Source organism: Rattus norvegicus, chromosome 14 (genome assembly GCF_036323735.1).
Source record: "Rattus norvegicus strain BN/NHsdMcwi chromosome 14, GRCr8, whole genome shotgun sequence".
Classification (NCBI taxonomy): domain Eukaryota; kingdom Metazoa; phylum Chordata; class Mammalia; order Rodentia; family Muridae; genus Rattus; species Rattus norvegicus.
This window is the reverse complement of record NC_086032.1, coordinates 40727183-40747845: the sequence shown is the minus strand read 5'-3', so window position 1 is coordinate 40747845 and position 20663 is coordinate 40727183. Positions and strand designations below refer to the sequence as shown.

At 40.6% G+C, this 20663-nt stretch overlaps 1 protein-coding gene across 9 annotated transcripts in view; it reads right to left on the bottom strand.

Annotated features, from left to right (window-relative positions):
- Nucleotides 1–20663, bottom strand: part of Atp8a1 (ATPase phospholipid transporting 8A1) — a 242534-nt gene that overhangs the window by 163620 nt on the left and 58251 nt on the right. For 4 of the 9 annotated variants that reach the window (XM_063272923.1, NM_001426995.1, XM_039092726.2 and 1 more), the window contains 4 exon segments: nt 15960–16000; nt 10586–10659; nt 5779–5848; nt 4381–4508 (listed from right to left, as the gene is read on the bottom strand). In XM_063272923.1, coding sequence (XP_063128993.1) covers nt 4381–4508; nt 5779–5848; nt 10586–10659; nt 15960–16000 — 313 coding nt within the window. 9 annotated transcript variants of the gene reach the window in all.

Sequence of the window (20663 nt, the reverse complement as noted above, 5' to 3'; positions counted from 1 at the left end):
TCAGATGGTAGAAAAACAAATTTCAACTGATAAAATTAACGATCTAAGTCCTGTCATGATGACAGCCCAAGCAAACTACTACAGCATCTCAAACAGCAGGCAGTGTTTGGAAGGGTAGGAGCTAACCCTCATATGTGATTCTTCCTGAGACTTAAGTTTATGGAAAATTTGAAAATGGCGTGGCTAAGATATCTTTCGCCTGTACCCTCTCAATAAACACACACATACATACTTCATTTAAATTAAAAACAACTTTGAACATAACCAGGGCTCAAAACTACACAAATAAAATCATAGCTCACGTCATATTCTGATACTACCATCGCCTTTCTGAAACCCGGGCCTAGACCTAAAGCCTTATAATGTTCATTTTATAGGATGAGCATATCTGTTTTCCAAGAATGCAAAAACATTCCCCAAAAATGGTAATCATTTCGAAGCCATTTACTTCCTAGATGTTAAAAAGCATTTTCATGAATAAGGCCCAGGCTTGGTCCTTTGTGGGCTTCCTCTAAGGCTCGCCTTCGTGGTGAATTATTAGGTGCTATAAACTCAGAGACTCAAGGGTTTGATGGCACAATGTATACTGAAGATATAACGGGAGAGTTGACGGAAATGTATAATCCAAAAACTGAATGGCACAAGGTTCCCTAATAACCAAGGTAGGTTTCATTTAACAAGGAAGGAATGTAAAAATTCAAACATAAAGAAAACTATACTTAAAACTTCTTGGAAAAGGAGGAAACCATTTCTAATGGAGTCTATAAAGAATATAGGACTTGTCAGTCAGTAAAGGCCAAGTGAGACGGGGAAGCCTCCATTTCTGGTGGGTTTAGCTGGCCCAGTCAGCTTCCAAGGCTGGGGATAGTTTGGCATGGGGCCTTCCTTCAGGAAATATATTCTCCTGGCTCAGTGAAATGAACCCACATGTGTGGGTTAGAATGGCCCCTGCAGGAGTCCTCAGGAAACCTCAGTGTATTTTAACTCCCAGCATTTACGCCCCACAGCAGCAGGCTTAGGGCCCACTGCAATGGGGATAAAGCATAGTCCATTGGTGAAGGCTTATAAAATGCATGAAGACTGATTATTCTGTATGGGAAAGAGGCTTACGTTTGAGTCAGTCTCTACTCATTACATCGGGGGCTGAGCTTTTAGTACCCTCCAGGGACAAAACCACATTGGAATGGCAGAATGCTCTTGCATAGTGTCAACATCCGGAGTGCACTTCAGGGTTGGGAGGGGCCTGGAGGCTGAAGCAGGCTCAGAGCTCTTGGGAAGTTCCTGGACTGTGCTCTAGAGCACCTGTGTACCCACTGCTCCTCACCTATGTGACTGGGCTCAGGATCACATCTCATACATTCATTTCTCTCGACTGTCTCCCACACTGCCTGCTCCTCCTAGACTGCCCGTATCACTTACTCAGATCGACCTTTCTGGTAAAATAAAGCATATGATAAAACTCTAGGCTTTTAAATCTCGGTGCCATCATATAAAGTTTTCTTCATGGCATGGATTTGCTTGGCACTGATGTTATGATAAGGAATGGAAGCTGGCCAGTTAAAAATGTCAGACTTAAGAGATGATGCTCGTACGAATGGCCAAATCTATCATTAGTCTATAACCATATGTTCAAGGAGAGATTACGCTGAAAATTCGAGAATTAACGATTACCTCAAAGATCATAAGAATGTGTTTTGGTGGATTAGATAAGGGTGTCAGTTAGGGATATACTTCCCATGTCATTTATCATAAGACATTTTGGTGCATTAGGGTGCATTTCACACGTCATTTACTTGGTTTCTTATTTAATTTTTTTATCATTCATATTCTAACAGTGAGAACATTGGCGGCATTCCCCTAGCCTGGTTGAGCCAGTGAACCTAGCTGATGGTTACCTGCACAGCCCACCTATCTGGTAGACAAGCTCTGCTGGGTAGAGGAGGGAAGGAGTGAGGACAGGAAACAGAAGGGGCACCAGACACCCCCACCCTTCTTGCCGTGTTCTGTCCCATGGCTTTGCCTTGCATTGCAACAAAACTCCTTGATAAAGAAGCCTACGCTTGCTATAGCTAATTCTTCTCCATGACATCAGGCCCTCCCTCCTCAGACTGTATCTGTTAAACCCAGATGTTAATGTTCAGACACCGTGCGTTTGGTCATGGGTGACAGCAGACCTCACTGTGTCCCTCCCCATCTCCTTGGCACTTTATTTACCCTTTCTATGTTTCTAGTGCCTGCTCTTCTCCAAGCCTCCCCCCTAGACAGTCCTCGGGGCTTCCAGGTTCTCTGTCTATACCCTTTCAATCTCAATGATCCCCCCTCCCCTCAGGCTCACGAGTTTAAATATCTATACAAACTATCCTCAAAGTTCAGACATATATTTAAATCCCACTTGGACACCACAAATTTACTAAGTCCAAAACCAAAGGGAAGATGTTTCCCCTTCATAACCCACTCAGGGACCCAAATCCATTCAGAACACCCTGTAATGGCCTACAAAGTCTATGGGATCTGGGCCATTATTAACTTTTGTCTTTCACTTCAATTTCTCTTCCTCCAACTGCAGTGATTTGCACTATTTCTTCTGTCTAGATTCCTCTAGTTCTAGATATTCACATGCTTCTGATCACCACTGTTCAAATGTCACTTTCTGAAGGAGGCTGATGTCAATAGCCCTAAGAGATTCCTTCCTTCCTAAGGACATATCATCTCTTTTGTCCTATGCTATCTTTCCCAAAGGCTTTCTGCTTTTTACAAAATGATAAAGGATCACAATTTTTATTTATTCTTTTATTTCTGTCTGCCCTCCAACTACTTTGCCATAAGAAAGAAACTTCAAAATATTCTCTGGTATGTGTTAGTGTCTCTCCAATATTTCCATATTGAAATCTAGTCTTTACTATTGTGGCATTAGGTTGGTAGAGATGATTAAGTCTTGAAGTTTCTGCACTCATGGGGCTGAGGAGATGTTGGTCAGTAAATTGTTTGCTGTCCAATCATAAACACCAGGTTTGATTCTCAGAAGTCATATTGAAAAAAAAGGCTAGGTATTAGTGTGTGCCTATAATTCCCTAGTCTAGGGCACCCAGAATTAGGTGCATACTAAATCCTAGTTAAATGAATAAGAGAAGTTAAGGAAGTTATAGGAAAGATGAGAATCAGGTAGCAGAAACCAAGGAAGGATAGGGAGACAAGAACATCCCAGGGCTTCTATACAGCCGGCTGGACATCTCACATCAACACCTGAGGCTGACCTGTGGTCTCTACATGCATCCTTATTATACACATATGGAGTATACACACACACACACACACACACACACACACACACACACACACACACACACACACACACACTCTGCTGTTGAGACTGGGACTACATCATTACAAAGGATGCCCAAAGGCCTCCGTCATGCCAGGATGCAGGGAGCAACACTTCCTTTACAGACACCAAATTTGGTGCCTTGCTCTTCCAGACCCACGAGCAGTGGATTTCTGTTGCTCATAGATTTTTGATTTTTAAGGTACTTTGCTAGAGTGAATGAAAACAGACAAAAAGGCAGGAACATAATATTACCTGGTTATTCAGCATGGCCCTAAGTAATATTTGTAAATCATCTAGGCCAGTGGTTCTCAACCTGTGGGTCATGGCCCCTTGGGGTTAAATGACCCTTTTAATAGGGGTCACCTAAGAACATTGGAAAAAACAAATATTTATGTTGCAATCCATAACAAAACTGCAATTATGAAGTAGCAGTGAAAATAATTTTATGGTTGAGGGTCACCATGAAAGGAACTATATTAAAGGGTCACAGTACTGGGAAGGTTGAGAACCTCTGGTCCAGGCACCTGGAATTTAGGTGTGTACTAAATTCTAGTTAAACAAATAGGGAAAGTTAACGAAGTAGGAGGGTAGATGAGACCCAGGTAGCAGAAACCAGGGACTACACATGACAGCACAGCCTAGGGAGAAAGCATTTACAGAGGAGATAAAAAATTGTCCATCTATTGTGATAGTCTGAACCCTTCAAGGCATCTAGACATCAAAGGAATGGACTGGGGCCAGGGGCTTGGGACAGGAAAGTTGATAGCAGGAAATTCAGCTAAAGAACCAGCCACAGGCTATTTACCCACAAAGAATATGTCAGAGTCCTAGAATATCACTGAAAACATCCAACTGCCACACTGCCAAGAACATGGGAAGGTCTTTGATTCTGTTCCAAGAGTAGAGTCAGGATTCAGCATCCTTACAAAGGATGAGTTGAAATACAGACATGTTTAAAACAGTTGTTGCGACTATCTAGAACAGAAGACGACCATGTGCGAGCAGACGCAGGAGACAGTGGCACAGGGTGATGTGGAGAATGTGAGTTTACATACCCATGTCCATCAAGCCTTATGTTCCCAACAAAATCATAGAGATGTCGGTTTGGGCTTTCACACTCGATTCTGCCAGAAATTCTCATTAAACTGTCAATGTCTTTGATATCCGATGTTGCTGGTAAACCCTGTTGGCACATTCCCAAATAAACAGAGAGTATTTTAAGTAAGCATTGCAAGCTCTTAGATAAGGAATCTCACCATTTTGCAAGTAATTCTTCCCTTTATCTAATACTGTCTAACTGTAATTTAGGGATACCTTTCTTATCAATGTGACATAGACTGAGTACAGAATTATACAACTTTTATGAAAGTCCTAAAGTATCCATTGCACCACTTCTAAAACTAAAGTCAATACCGGCTACTGTACAGTTTCTGTCTCCTGAGTCTAAAGGAGGTGAGAAACAGTAGAGTTTGCATTCAAAGAGAACAGCTTTGTCTTCCTTTCTCTTTTTCTCCTTCCCTTACTCCCTCCTTTCTTGAGAGGGAGAACTTTGAGCAGTTCTCCATTCACTCAGCTGAAAGAGACCAGCACTGAGGACATCCACCTTCTTAGCCATCTGAGTTTACCTCCCTTCTGATGATCCCGTTCTACCACGGCCCAAACATCAATCACCAGGAAGCCCAGGGTATGAATTTAAAATAAACCTCCCTTTTAAAACTTTAACAACAAAATCTTACAGTTGTTTTCTGCTGAATGTAATAGAATATAAAAAGCAAATATAGAAATATAAAGTAATTCATATCCCCACGATAAATGTGTTTCTAAAGAGCAGTGGAAATTTTGCTGTTCAGTATGGCAAACCCAATGCTAACTGGGGCCAAGAAAAACGAATTAATTGGACATGTCAAAGAACTTAAAACATGAGGTATGGGGTAATCCCAGGATTCACAGAGGCAGGTGAACCTCTGTGAGTTTGAGGCCATTGGTCTACATAGTGAATCCAGGCCAACCAGGGCACACTTGTTTTTATAGTCTCTCCCTGTGTCTCTGTGTTTGTCTTTCTCTTTGCCTCCCTGTTTCTCTGTCTCTCTCTCTCTCTGTCTCTCTCTCTGTCTCTCTGTCTCTCTCTCTCTCTAAAACACACACACACACACACACACACACACACACACACACACACACACACACACCTAAAGAACTGTTATTACTACTATTACCATTGAAGCATTGGCTATTATATAAAGTAATTAGAATATTAGTTATAAATAATATTTCACAGTGGATCACACTCAACCAATCTGAGTCCCACAATATTTAATTCTAAGCAGTTTATAAAATATTTTTCACAATGGTACAAAGAGAAAATAGTTGTCTTTAGACAGAGTCCCTTTTAGACAGAGGCTTCTAAACACATATCACATAGCAGTGACTATGACCCAATATATAGGACTTACTTGTCTAATTTTCAGGTTGGTTTCACCATCTAAGTTGGATGTCTCGATGTAGCACATGGCCTGGGGCTCACTGTTGTTCATAAGTGAGAAACAAAGATTTAGTTGGGACAGGAAAGGAGGAGACCAGCTTATTTAAGTGCTCAAACTCATCGAAGCCATTTACTCTACACAAAGCTATAGTCACCTGGCTTCTTGATGGGTTTCATTCTAACAGCAAAACAGTGTGAGGCACAACTCATGCACGACACTCATGGACCAGCCTTCCAGCCAGGAGATCCCAAAAAGCCATTTCCTCACAACACTCAGTAATGGTTCAAGACAACATCATGAGGAGGCACACTATTTTAAAACCGCCTATCCCTATAGACACAACAGAGACTGTTTCTGGGAGTGTAAAACAGGGTTGTGTCCAGATTTATCTCCAGCTCAGAAATGTCCTGTTTCATTCTCACGGCCCACATGTAAATTAATTATGTAAAAAGGTTGATTAAAACCTTCCAGAATGTTCCTTCTTCAAGCTTATACTTATTACCTCAGCCTTTTAGTTGAGGTCACAAGATCATGTAGACCACATAATATTAATAACTTAAGGCTACTTTTAAAGGATGTGTTTTAGAGTGGAAGTGGATATTACGCTTTATATTTTCTGGTCTATTAAAAGAAAACACTTGATTGAGGTGTGTGTGTGTGTGTGTGTGTGTGTGTGTGTGTGTGTGTGTGTGTGTCTATGCGCTCATGTATGCTATTTGTGGCCTGGTGCATGTATGTGGGAGATGTGTAGAGGTCAGAGTATAAGCTGAGCCGTGTGTCCTCAGGTGCTGTCCATGTATTTTGAGGCGGGGTCTCTTACTGGCCTTGAACTTGCTGAGTACACCAGGGCTAACTGGTTAGTGAGCTCAACAGCCTGCCTGTGTCTGTCTCCTTAGCAGTGGGCTTACAAGCACAGCAGCACACGTGGGCTTTTTTATGCAGGGTCTCAGGGATTGGACTCAGGTCATCATGTGTATTAGCAAGCACTTTATGAACTGGTCCATCAACCCAGCCTGCCTGAGATGTTCCTGAAGCAAATATCAGCCCACCTGGCCATATTGCTCCTTGTCCTCCAGCTGCCCCATCTAAGGGTTTTAATTGCTTTCTGGATGTGGTGACCTGGGGCCTGTGTTCTCCAGTTGTATTACAGCCATTTCACCTTTTTTTTTTTTGGCTTGGCTGCTATGGATGTATGAGTGTGGCCTGACTGTAAAAATTTAACCCTCAGCTCTATAAAAAAGCATTATGAAGATAACCCAAAAAGTATTCTTAAGTTAAACAATCTCATTATCACTTGGCTACATAAGATGTAGCCTAGCTTATTTATCTGATAACTATAAATAGAAAAGAAATTTGTAAGTTGCAAACACTGGAATTTTTTAATCAACCTCCAATTTGTACATGTGCAAAATAGACTGTGCTAAGTGCCAGAAATGGGCACATAAGCTTGAGTTTATCACTAATTAACAAAAGCTTTACCTAAAGACTTAGACATCAATCACATTTTATAGATTAATTTAAAGTAACCTCATGCATTCTTCAAGTTTTCCCCACAAGCTTTCTTTCGTATAGGTTGCTATTTCCCAAGCAGAGAAATCTTTCCATATTAATATCTTTACTCTCAATTATTCCAAAAAATGTTTTTTAACTCATGGTCACAATAGTTGTTTTCAGTCTGGCAACTGTCCAGCTTTATCATTTCCACATATCTGAAACGTAAGTGGCTTCTAAAGCTGTAAATCACATTTCTCTGCCAACACAGAAAAATGGCGGCAAACACAACAGTAAATGAGACCGCCAATTCTTTATCTCGGCAGTAAAACTCATTAAAATGTCACTAATAAATATACGTATCCAAAGCCAGTCCTGTAGTAAAATAAAAGTAGCCTAATTCTAATACTGCCCTCCATACAAAACAACTTGTATTGAGCTTCAAATGACTAAGAAATTAGGACGTTTAAATGGCTGACTTCTACCTGAGGCCAATGAGATACGTCCCAGTTTGGAACATTCCTGACAATGACTTCAGACGGCTGTGACTGCGCTAGCACTAAGGCTGTGAAGAGGCAGCAGTCAGGAATCATGCTAGCTCATAAATACTTCAGCAAGTCACGGTGACATCCAAGACAAGTACAGTCAGGGGCAAAGCAAGCGTTTTGATTAGTAAGTGGAAAAACGGAACAAGGTGCACGGCACAGGACAGACACGGGGACGGCCCACACAAATCACAGCAGTGCGCACTGGTTCAGAAGTTACAGCCGGGATGAAGTTGGATCCCAAAGCATGCAGTACGGAAAGGTACAACATCCAGCCTCGTGTAGGGGTCCTCTATAAACCCTATACAAGCCCAAATCTTAGTTGCAGTTACTGCAGAAATTCCACAGAACTTGCAGAAAATTTAAAATATAAGAATAAGAAGATACCCTTACAAGGTAATCGGTTTTCCGTGATTGAGTCACGAAAAGCTTAACACTGATCACATACAATATCCTGGAGAGTCAATAACTAAAGCCTTAAAGGCGAGGCACGTTGTTAAAACATATGTGACTTAATGCACGAGAAAGTAAACTCCCTTGGGCTCCTGTGGGGAGTCCTAGGGGTTCAATCTGCCCAGCTGAGGACAAAGAGCGTCCAGCACTGTATTCGTGAAGTGCCTTTACAATTTCTCCAGTCCACGTCATCCAGGAGCACACGCATTTGTGCTTTACGGGAAGAGATCCAGCCCAACCGCATTTGGGTGCAGTTGTTCTTTGGTTTAAGCTGAGGACCCACGTACACACGCCCTGTGCCACTCTGTGGTTCTGACCTTGAGGACAGACTGATGAGATCTGCTGGGAGATGCTCCCCATTGGTCACCTTCACTATCTCCCCCACTGCCACCTACATGTCCCAGTTTAAAAGAATTAAAATGGGGAGGAGGAAAAAAAAAAGAAGAAACGAATAACAGAGAAAACAAAAACCAAACAAATGGACAAAAGAGACAGAAGGTTTGAAATTATTACAGAAGAGGATTCATGTTAATAAAAATGTCTAATGCCGATTTTTTCAAAACTTATTTTGATCAGGCCTGAAGGGAGAGATGAAAATGTTTAATACTCAAAGATCGCCTATTTGATTTAAAGCTGCCCAATTTTACATTTCTAAGGTGAAAATCTAGTATTTTAAAGTTGACATAAAAGCATTTATCAAATTAAATAAAAAACATTTTATAGAGTTACCGTACAGATTTCCTTTCCTTTCCTTAAACTCCTCGATTTGCTGCAAACTTTGTTTACTCCGAGCAAATCAGCAAAGAAGTGATCTTAAACCTATTTGTTACCTATTTGAGAGACAAGTGCACCTAGCCCCCTTCTCTCAGACACTGCAGAAGTGACTTTGTTCTGACTCCAAAACGCTTTCAAGTTGACTGCTCCCGGTCGTATTAACTGGTGTGGAGAGCTGCACAGATGTCTTAGGCACTCAGAGGACATGGCCGCACCACTGGAGCGATTTAATAATTAGTATAGGTAACACACTGTGGTTCAGAGCGTATAGGAGCGGAGGCCTTGTATCTGGAGACACATGAAAGTCACACCAAGAATCTGCCTGGGTGGCTCTCTTCCATGTTTCTGCCACATAAATGTATCCGTGGCTACGTGCTAACACTTCCGCTTGCTCATTTCGGATTGAAAGTCACTGAAAAAACAGAACTGGCAGTGATATTCCTGCTTTAATTTTAGGCTACCTCAGGCTCATCCCCGAACTTGCTCCCACCCAGATAAGGAAAGTCAATAAGCTAATAACTCCATTTTAGACGCTCTCTCCACCAAAGCTGTAGACAAAGGTAACTACGTCAGACTTAAGAACAGTCATTTGTGCTACACAGAGACGTCAGCTGGGGAAATCGGAACAGCCTGGGCGATTTCAAACGCCCGAATACCTGATTCTATAAACGGCCAAGGACTGACTGGTTTCCTGATTACGCTTTGCTAGCTTGGAAAAAAAACCCAATCGTTCTCAATCATGACCTGATTAAATAGATTTTGAAAAAAGGACACTGTCCATATTTTTTATGTGGATTTTACAAATCAAACTGTCCAAGGAAATGACGATAAACAACCTCAAGAACACATTTCTTCTTTGTTTATTTTAGGACCCCCTGTGAGGTTTTAAATCCTGAATTCATTCAAGGACTAGTGTGGTAGCTTTTAATCCTAAGGCCGTATGTTCTGAATACTGATTCACAATTATCTTAAAATGTGAATGCTACAACAACAGAAAGATCTATACTCAGTAACGGAAGGGACTCAAGGGGAAGAATAAAGTTCTCAGTTTGGTGGGAAAACTGTGTCATTTGGAAAGGCACAATGACAGTAAGAAATCACTCATCCATTCTCTTGTAGCATTTCACCACGAGGAACAGGAAGGTTTGCAAGAGATGACCCCGTCACAGTAAAGGGGTTTATTATAAATGAGGACCGAAAAGAGAAGAGTCAACAGAGCCCAGTCCATGGACGGCATAATATAAATGACAGGGACTCAAAGACAGAGTTAGTGGTCCACACGCACCGCAGGGCTCTGGATAGAGCCAGAGAGAGGGGAGACTGGGTTATGCAGTACCTGATACTCAGTCTATTTGGCACACATGAAGCCAATCAGTTTTGTAAATGCTTAATTAAGAATCATGGGAGGTTTGAAATTCTTCGTTTATTCTTTATTTCCTTGGAGAAATCACAAGGTCAATGCAGGGTAGAGAAACCATCCTCTACACTGTTTGAGCATCAGTAGGTGTCTCTACCTTGACGAGAGAAGGACAGTGTCAGCAGGTATAAACTCTTTGCCTTTTATTATAACTATATCTCCAACATTTACCTGAAAGAAAACTGGGAATTGGTTAATTATCTGCATGGAAAGATAGTAAAAAAAAAATACAACCCATTTATTAATGCACAGAATTTTTTAAAAGTTCTAATTTCCACAAAATGGCATAATATTAGAGGTGAATTTATATTTGTTTTTATCTGTTATTTATCTTAAAAAGATGTTTTGATCAGTTCTACCTACACACTTGATTGACATCTCCACTTCTTAAATGCTCTCTCTTTGACATAAAAACAAGAAGGAGGAATCTGCAGTTAGAACCTCTTCCTTAAGGGAGTCTCCGTACAAGTGAAGAAATGGCAGCTGTGAGCTGTCGCTTTAATTTATAACTGAGAAAGGAAAAAAACATCTAGGGCTCTAAGTTTCTGAGTCACATATTCAGGATGAATGGAAAAGCTGAGACTCAAATGCACACCTACTTATCTCTCATAGCCTGATTTTTGCATAACTCTAAAGAGAATATCAGTGTAATTCAAATAACATAAACCACGATTTTTCGTTATTATATGGTAGCACGTTTTTAACCTTTGAGTATGGCATGAAGGTGAATTAAAGTTCTGTTGTGGCCAGAAACTATTGGAAGCTATTTTGTCAGGCTCTTACTGCTTTTGGCAAATAGCTTTTACCAAACACCGTGTCTGAACTCAGCAACAGCCTGGCTCTGCTTAGGCCCGGGACCCTCAGTGGGGATCATCATGTAATTACTACAGCCGGGGTCACTGCAGTAATTTATCTATTGGGAGAGATAGTGCGGGAATGCTGGAGAGTGGCACCTATTATTAACTATGGTGTATATGCCCACTTTCCAGACAGGAAAGTGCTAGATGGCATGCTTTTAAAATTAAAAAAAAAATAATAATCACTTCAGTTGAAACCTACCATGTGGACATCGAAAAATGCCCAAAATACCGAGTCTGTTGGAATTGAACACTCACTAACTCAAAAGAGGATGAACATACAAAAAAAAACCAAACAAAAACAAAACAAAACAAAACTATAAAAATGATATGTATAAATACACGATGTCCTTTAATAATGTGCTGCAACTAACAGTACCAAGGACAAAAAGGATTATAAAAGCCAAGTGCTCTGCAGTCAAGGCACTTAGAGGGAATGCCAACCCAGTTACCATGCAGCCAGTCCTTAATCGTCTCCATGTGTTAACATTTTTCCTTCAATTAAACTCCGCGCTTCAGAAAACAAGGGCTGCAACGCCTCTGGGGGCGTTAGGTTGATGCCTTCGACTGCTGAGAATTCCTAACGGGCTGCAGTGCTACCCAGCTTCTTTCTTCATTGCGAGACATCAGAAGGGCTTGGATTATAAGCGGAAGAAAATATAACCCCTTCCATAGATGCTGTACTGTGGGGACTCCGGCAGCCTGGAGAGCCAAGAGCTTACTCATTGCCCAAGTAGCTCTCATGATGTGAGGAAAGCAGGGAACCCCCTTTCCTTGCCTGTGTTTGAGATCTGTTTCTCAAAGATACCTAAGCAACTTTCTCTCCTGGTTCTAACCTCCTAACACGGTATTCTTCGCTCCAGAATGAGGGAACCAGAAAGAAGGGCAGGCTGGGACAGAAACAATGCATTGAGCACGGATCCCGCTGGAGGACGTTGGGAAATATTTAGGGCTTTTGATTCACTGCCTTCAACTTCCCCAAGCCACGGACATGAGCAATTATGATCAAAGATTAAGAAAAAGGGATTAAAATAGTCTAACTATAAAGGACTTACTTAAGAATCATACTATTTCCGATTGTAGGTAACAACATATTTGCATTTTATATGAGAATTTTTCAGGATACGGTTTTCATCCAGAGAAATCTATCTCGTGGTGGGAACTTACCCCTTAGACAGTTTTGCCGTGACTTTCAGCTATGCACACAGCTCCCATGCCATATTCTCCCGCTGTGCCAGAAATATTTACTTGTTTCAAGATCCTTCAGCTAGATTCTCTACTTGGACCTGTCTCAAAAAAACCTGAGCAGTGATCTTTGCACGTCTCCGTGAAGAACTAGTCTGCATGGTGAGAGCGAGCAGGCCAGATGCTGCTGTTTCAAGAGATACAGAATCTTCACCACCAACCCCTAAGGGGGAGGCTTTGTCATGACAATGTTTTTTTTTAAAAATCTTGAAACTTCACCTTTGTTATAGAGAAACTACTTCGTGGCCATGTGGAGTGCTGACCTGCTAGCATCTGAGAGCATCCTGATGTTCTGTGGTGACTGAATGGACACTGACAAAGCTATTAAGTCTTCTGAGAGACATTAAAAACACCCACACACTAAGAATCGCAGTGACATTACCTGGAAGTAAAGTCCATTTGCCAGTGGGTTTTTCATACCACAAGGGCATGCGGATGGCATTACTGGTTTGAGTTTACTAAGTTTATTTTTCCCTGTACAATGTTTCACGTGAACCATTGACAAGACCTATCCCAGAAATATGTCCAAGCCACCACCAAGAAAGTCTGCATCTGTGTCATTTGTATCTGCTGCTTGCTCAATACACTTTTTTTTTTCTTTTTGCATGGCTGGCAGCTCAGTAGCACAGGTCTACTCTTTTACATGTGATTACATTTTACGATACAGATGCCACTACATGTTTTGTTACCTGTGATGAGCCCATTCACTCCTCGGCACATACATTTAATAAATATTTACTGGATGAGTGTATACAACCTTCTGTGTCATCACGGTATGTAAAATCAAAGTTTTACTTGTAAAATATGGATGCGGAAAACTGTGACTTACTCGCCTGTTCTCGAGTGTAGGTGTATTCTAGCTTTAAATCTTATAAAAACATTTTGAATGTGTAGACTTTCTCACACTTTATGATTATTGTAGAGATGGGCTATAAATTACCAGGATCTTCTGTACAGATTTTATCATGGGCAGCCATAATTCTAGACTGCAACAGTATGCCAATGTAATATAAAATAAAAATTCTGGAACGCGAGTTTCTCATATTTATTTGACCATGAATGAAACATTGATTACACTTACGTTTGTACTTTTTGTTGTCTGGTTGGCCATCACACCAAGTCTAGTTGATATTCCTTCTTGCTTTTTACGGACTTTGTTTTATTGTTTGTTTGTTTAAAGAATAATAACCTAAATCTTTTGTCTTATTTGGTACCAATATTTAATATATTCCTCTCACTTATTTGTGGTATCTTTTGTATAGGTTTAAAATTTATATAACCACAATCATGAGATATTGATCTTTCCTACATACTTAATAAAATTCTATAAATGTGTATTTCAAAACAGCATTTTAACACTTAACTCTTTTAGCCAGATGGAATTTATTTTTGCACAAATCATGATTTAGATGTAACCCAAGTATTCAAGTATTATTTCTTGACCCTGCCAATCTCCAATTTCTCCTTGCTTATCAAATATTGAACCTGCCTCATTTCAGGACACTGGATTCTTCTCTATTTTACCTGTTAGCATCTACTGTGAGAGACAAAGTCTTAGTGTATAGATCAGGCTAACCTCAAACTTGAGACTACCTTCCTGACTCAGATTCCTGAGTGCTGGGATCACTGACATGTGCTATCACACCAGCCTCACTCATGTGAATATTTGACATCTAGAGAACATCTGCTTTCTTCTCACAGCTCACACAGATTCCACATATCAGTAAGAATGAGGACTTCCTTATGTTTCCTAACAATACTGCCAACATCAAAATATTATGAGTTTTGCATGTTTATCTTGAATTCATTGTTGAACCAATTTTGTGAATATAACTATCTAGTTATAATTACTAAATAACTTCAGCTCTTTTTAACTGGGTGGCTTTTTGACAATACCTTAAATTCTGTCTTTTCATAATATGGGATATGCACATTAAGCGTGGTCTTGACCTCAAGAATAACCAGCGATGCTATCAATACAGGCAACCACAGTTAGTGATTTGTTATCTTTGTCTATTAAAAATCTAAAAGTGAGAGTTATGATAATCTGTGTTCAACAGCACACCCTCATAATAATGGTTGCCGTGAGGAAAATTTTACAATGGAGTGAAAGAGAGTTACTTCTCGACTTTGTATATTACCTGAGTGGGAAGTCTTGGTAAGAAGAAAAAAAACAAAAAACAAAAACAAACTGTGTCTTTCTGTTAACTATACTGATAACCCTTGCAATACAATGCACACACATTCAATAAACTGTATCTGAATACATCCCATCTGTCTTCTCTGTAAAATGTTTAAGCCCACAAGTAGCTGATGAACCCATAAAAGCATGGCATTCCGGAAAGTTTTTTAGCTGTTTTGTTTTCTACTTCATTCTTCTGAAACAGAGCTGCCTGCTATAGAAATATAGCATGTAAAGGTGCTTTCCTCCTTATTACTTTAATGTCAAAGACCAGAGAGCAGAGAGCTGTGAATTCCCACATCTCTACAAGAGGAGATGTCAGTTCATAGGCTAGCTAGTGATTTAAAAAAAATCAACAAATAATCAGTTTTTTGTTTGTTTGTTTTTTTATTGAGAAGAGTCTCTACCTTATCCCTCCACTGACAGATAGTGGCCAGGACCATCACAAAGGAGAACTGTGTGCATGGACCTCAATGGAGTATAAATGAAGTAACAGCAGACAACACTTTTGTTGTCCCAGTAAGATAATGTGAGATATACATCCAGTGTTCACTGCCTGGCCTCTAAGAAGCCATCTGATGGCCACCAAGGCTGTTCCCTGTGGATGACCGGGAGATGTGTGGAAGGACTACCAGTTGTTCTTGCTTACCTTTTGCAAGTAATGGCTACAAGAACAGACACCTGGATAACACTTGCCAAATTGTGACTGCACTCACAACGGTGGAGTTCCTAGCTAGCAGGTCAACCTCTGAAGCGCAGAACTGACTTCTGTTCAGTTTGCATGACTACCTGTCTTTAAATAGTGGTAAAATGTAAATGGGGTGATTTCCCTATATGAGTTTCAACTAAAGCATGCAAATGTGAAATTGCAGAATTTCTTTTACTTGGACAGTAGATGATTAAAACAAAATTCACAACACAAAATAAATAAAATCTATGAACGAGTACTCAAAATATACTGTGAAACATGAATGTTCTAGGTAGTACTTTCCAGAAGAACAGTCTTCCTGGAAGAGTACAGAGATGCTTGGCCTATGGAGCTAAGTGAAGGCTTCATGAATGCTTACAGTGATTACTAAATGGCTTCCGTATTAGTAGGGTTGTTGACATTTGCTTCTAATACATACAAAAATTATGCTATAAAGTTTTATGCATTTCTTCTAGATTAAAATAAAGCCAATGCATACCTTTTCCCAGTGAACAATTTCCCAAGCGCCATTTCTCAAAACTGCAAAGAAAAAAGGATGACATTTTAAAGAACATTTTTTTTCTACCAATCACAGAGTTCTAACTAATGAAATGATTATTTTAAACAAACAGCTTCTAATGAAATGGCTAGCGGCAATACTATATCTTTAAAAACTAGTTGTGGTCGCAAGGGGCATACAAAGGAATACAAACTCTTGATTTCTGTCAGCCCCTGCAGTAATTCATCTCCAACTCAAGGCAGCCTCACTGGAGCAGCTGCACGACTCCTCCAAGTCACAGGGGAACCTCAACATTGAGTAGGGGTTGGGGGTGGGGAGGAGAAAATTGACAAATTATGTTAAAGGAAAATGCCTAGCCTACATCCATTTTCTAAGGACAGCCATTATTCTGAGGTGGTCCTGGTCTACATGGGTTATAGTCATTATCAATTTCAATCTTGAATAGACAAAGACAGTAAAGCAAGGACATCACAAAATTTTAATTAATAAGACTTTAATACAAAGAAGAAATGAAAAGAACCCTGTGTTATTAGGTCCATAATAATGCAAAAACATTCCATGTTGGCTTAGTAGGAAAAGTGAAAGATGCTATTCTTAAATCATGAGAAGAGCATTTTACAGTGGACTTCCTGCCTCGTTGCACAGTACGGGTACTCAGTACCTCTAACTTCACCCACTCTAGGTTTGTGATGTAATCCTGAGCATGGCGATGCACCCCGAACACTGAAAACAGTACAAGTGAGGCAGGGACCGCTGGGCTTAGAACTTAAAACACCAAGGCCCAATGATAAATGGCCCAGACATGAAATCCTTGAGGGCAAAGCCAAGGTTTGCTCTGACATCAGAAACAGCACAGCACATACACAATGTGAAATGACAAACTAAGCAATTAATAGGAAAAATTACATGACACTCAGTTCCCGGTGATCTTAGAAGGGGCAGGGCTGGAACCCTCTAGAAAAGTCTTGAGAATAAGCTCAAGACATTAAAGAGCAAACCCAACATTAATTCCACATGATGTTTTAAAACCAGCATTCGAGTCTGCATTCTTTTAATCTAGATAAAACCTGTGTACGCCAAATTCTCTTCTAAGGCCCATGTCTTACTTTGCTCTTTGTTTCTCATGTCTTGTGCCTCTTTGTCACCTAAGACACCAGATGCTGACAGAAAAATCAATGCAAGAATAAACACCCTGCAAGGCACTTTGATGAGAAAACTTTATTACATTCAAGTGGAAGGCTAAGACTAAGTACGTCTCACATACCAACACTGTAACTATATGCATGTTAAAATTCTTATTCTTATTCTGCTCAAACAGATAGGGACTAGGGATCTGAACCATACACATTCAGAACTGTATCTGGTCTCTAAAAACTCTAAGGCTAGCAGAGTTCACCCAGCTGATCCCAGGAAGAAGGCTGGGCTTCACCATTGTGCACACAGTACCTGGAATCCAGACAACACATCTCACACTAAAAGCCTGGGCTTAGGCTGTGCCTGCCCATGCTTCCTGGTGTGTATCTCAGAATGGTTGTCACCATGACTCAAGATTAAAGGAGAGAACATGCTGCCTGTTACTTATAACCGTGTAGGTAAAATGTAAACAAGCATCCACAAGAGGCAGCCAAGTGCTGTCTGAGTGGACTCTAACTAGGTTAACTGATGTTTGGGCAAAAATACATGGAGATTTCTTTATTGAAATGTATTTCCTTCAGAGCCTATTTCTTATTAAGCAAATGTTTTTCGAAGTGCAATAATAACCCCTTTATTACAAGTGTATATATGTGTACACATGTGTGCATATATGTATGTTTGCATGTGGGGGTATATACGTATGTATACATAGGTATATGTGTGTGTGTAAGAGAGTGTTTGTGTGTGTGTGTGTGCGTGTGCGCGCGTTCGTGCGTGCGTGCGTGCCAGATATTGATATCAAGTATATTCCTCAGTTGCTCTCTACCTTATACACTGAGGCACAGTGTCTTGCTGAACCCGGAACTGGTGTATCTAGCCAGCTGCCCTGCCCTGGAGATTTCAGGTGAACTACCAAGCCTACCTGACTATAATGTTGGTCTATGATTCCCTAACCCTGGTCCTTGTGCATTCCTAGCAAGTGCTATACCCACTGAGCCATCCTCCCAAGCCTTATTGTTGGTTTTTTTTTTTTTCCACTGTGGTTTATTCATTTTTAAGCCCCTGTCTAACATTTCTAAAAAACGATGAAGTCTGACATGAAAATAAAGGCGTTCCGTGGGGGCAGAGGGAATGGTCTGAAAATCAACCGACTGGCACAGTAACAGTAGTTAACGCATGCTATACCCGGAAACTGAAGAGAGGAGAGGCTGAATAATTTCACCAAAGACAACTACTGAGGGGATGGATGTGTTAATTAGGCTGATGCAACTCACCACAATACATACATACAATCCCCTGTGGGCACTGTTATTTTAGGAGCGCTCCTCCCACCAGGGTACCACAATCTGCAGATGCTTAAAGCCCTGTCCATAGAAAATAGGATTTACGTACAACCCGTGCACATCCCCGTAAATAATTGAGATATCCAGGTTACTGAGATTGCCTGATGCGAACAGTAGACAACCAGTTATTATTATTTCATAGTAACTAGGACATCATGGCACGAGCAAGGTCTGCACTCACTCAATGCATACACACTTCCGTTTACATTAATATTTTTGCCCTGAGGCTGTTCGAATCTGTAAATGTAGAGCCCATTGTTACAGAGGACTGACTACTGAGCAAAATGCAAAGTGTTATAAATATATATATTTAGACTTATAGAAATGTATGCAATTTTGCAAGAAAAAAATCAGAGCACTGATTATCGTATGTTAAGAATTGAATATAAAAATCACATGAGAAGAAAATAAAGCGTTTTAGCGTATCAGGAAGCGTTCTCTAAGGCGAGGCAACCTTGGGTTGAACACCATGCTGTGACCGCGTGAACAGCTCCTTCCAGGAGTCAGAAGCCTTCCATTACAGTCATGGCTGCTCGCTGTCTCGCACCTGGCCTGCTCCCCTCGGTTACAGTATCTGCCTTGCTCACCCTCATGACTTTCCTTCCCAACTGAAGTAAAACTTACAACACATCGTAAGTGTTCTGGTCCGTGAGCTTTGAGAGGTGTGGATAGCCATGTGTCCACTTCTAGCATGCTGGAAGTCTACAGAAGGGTTGCCTGTGCCCTGGCTGCAATATCCATGCCTCAAGACTCAGAAACCACTGTTAATTGTGTGCCATAGGCTGGTCCTGGATTTCACGTACAGTCATCCCCTTCTGTATCCACAGGTTCTAATTTGTGGATTCAACTAATTGTGGCTAGAAAATAGTTTTTAAAAAAGTAACTATGGTTATATAAAACAAATAGAGATTTTTTTAAATCATCATTATTTTCTAACCACGACAGATATTATAATTCTTTACATAGTATGTATAATGAGTTAGGTACTGCTATAACCTTACTACATGATATCCCTGTAGGCTCCTATTATGAAAAGCTGGTCCCAGCAGGGAGTATTATATTAGAAGACTCTGGAAACATCAGAAAACAGAGTCTAAATGGAGGAAGAAGGGAGCTGCTTTTTCTTTCTTCCTTTGAAGGTTACACTGGGTACCTAGTCTCTTCCTCTCTCTTTGTTTCCTGTCTGCCACCAGCTGTTTAGTTCTCCACCACACACTCCTACCAGTCACCATGATGCTCTGCTCAGGTCCTTGGAGCCAAGTGGTCATGGATTCTAAAACTATCAGCACTATTTATATCATACAATTCATTACGGTGGGGGGAAGTAACCAATAAATGTATCAAAAGTAATCCAGGGATGACTTAAGGTATCTGGGGCATTGTTGACAGGTTATATTTAGCAGTTAAGTGTTTTGTATGAAGGACTTGAGCACCTGGGGAGCTCCTTGTCTTAGGGCCAGGACCCTAGAGCTATTCCCCAAGTGGACAGTGATGGGTACTTTACATGACTCCTACTCCGTCTGTGTTTGCATCCCCCTTCTGTTTAGATATCAGAGACTCTGAGTAAAAGGTTTTCCTCTCCTTCAGTGTGCTGGCATAGCATGTGACAGGCTGACCTCTGACCTCTGCATTTATCCTGTTACCCTGCTTTCAGGTCCTCATGCCACCTTGCACTGTTATGGAAAAATCTCTGAGGTAGTTACTCTAAGTCACCTAACATCTTTTGTGATGGTAATTTGACTGTTTTAAGTCCTTTGTATTCTACAAAATTTATAAATTTATAAAATTTATGATTTAAAAAAAAAGTTTGCTTATTCATTCCCTCCCTCCCTTTCTTCTTTTCTTCCCTTCTGACATATGTTTCACTATAAAGTCCATGTTGACCTTGACCTTGAAAGCCCCTGAATGCTGAGATTGTCTAGGTGTTACCATCAAGGCTGGCTGGATTGTCAGTTAGAAACAGTGGATATGAATACTTTATCTACATTTGTGTCTGTGTACCATGTGCGTGCTTGGTGTGCAGAGTCCAGAAAAGGGAGTTAATGCCCTGGAACCGAAGTCACAGATTGTTGTGAACCAACTATGAATGGTAAGAATTGAACTGGGTCCTCTGGAAGAACAGTCGGTGTTCTTTCTTAACCACTGAGCCATCTCTCCAGCCTGTGAACCATGGATTCGTAAGACCTAACACATGCAAACACAAACA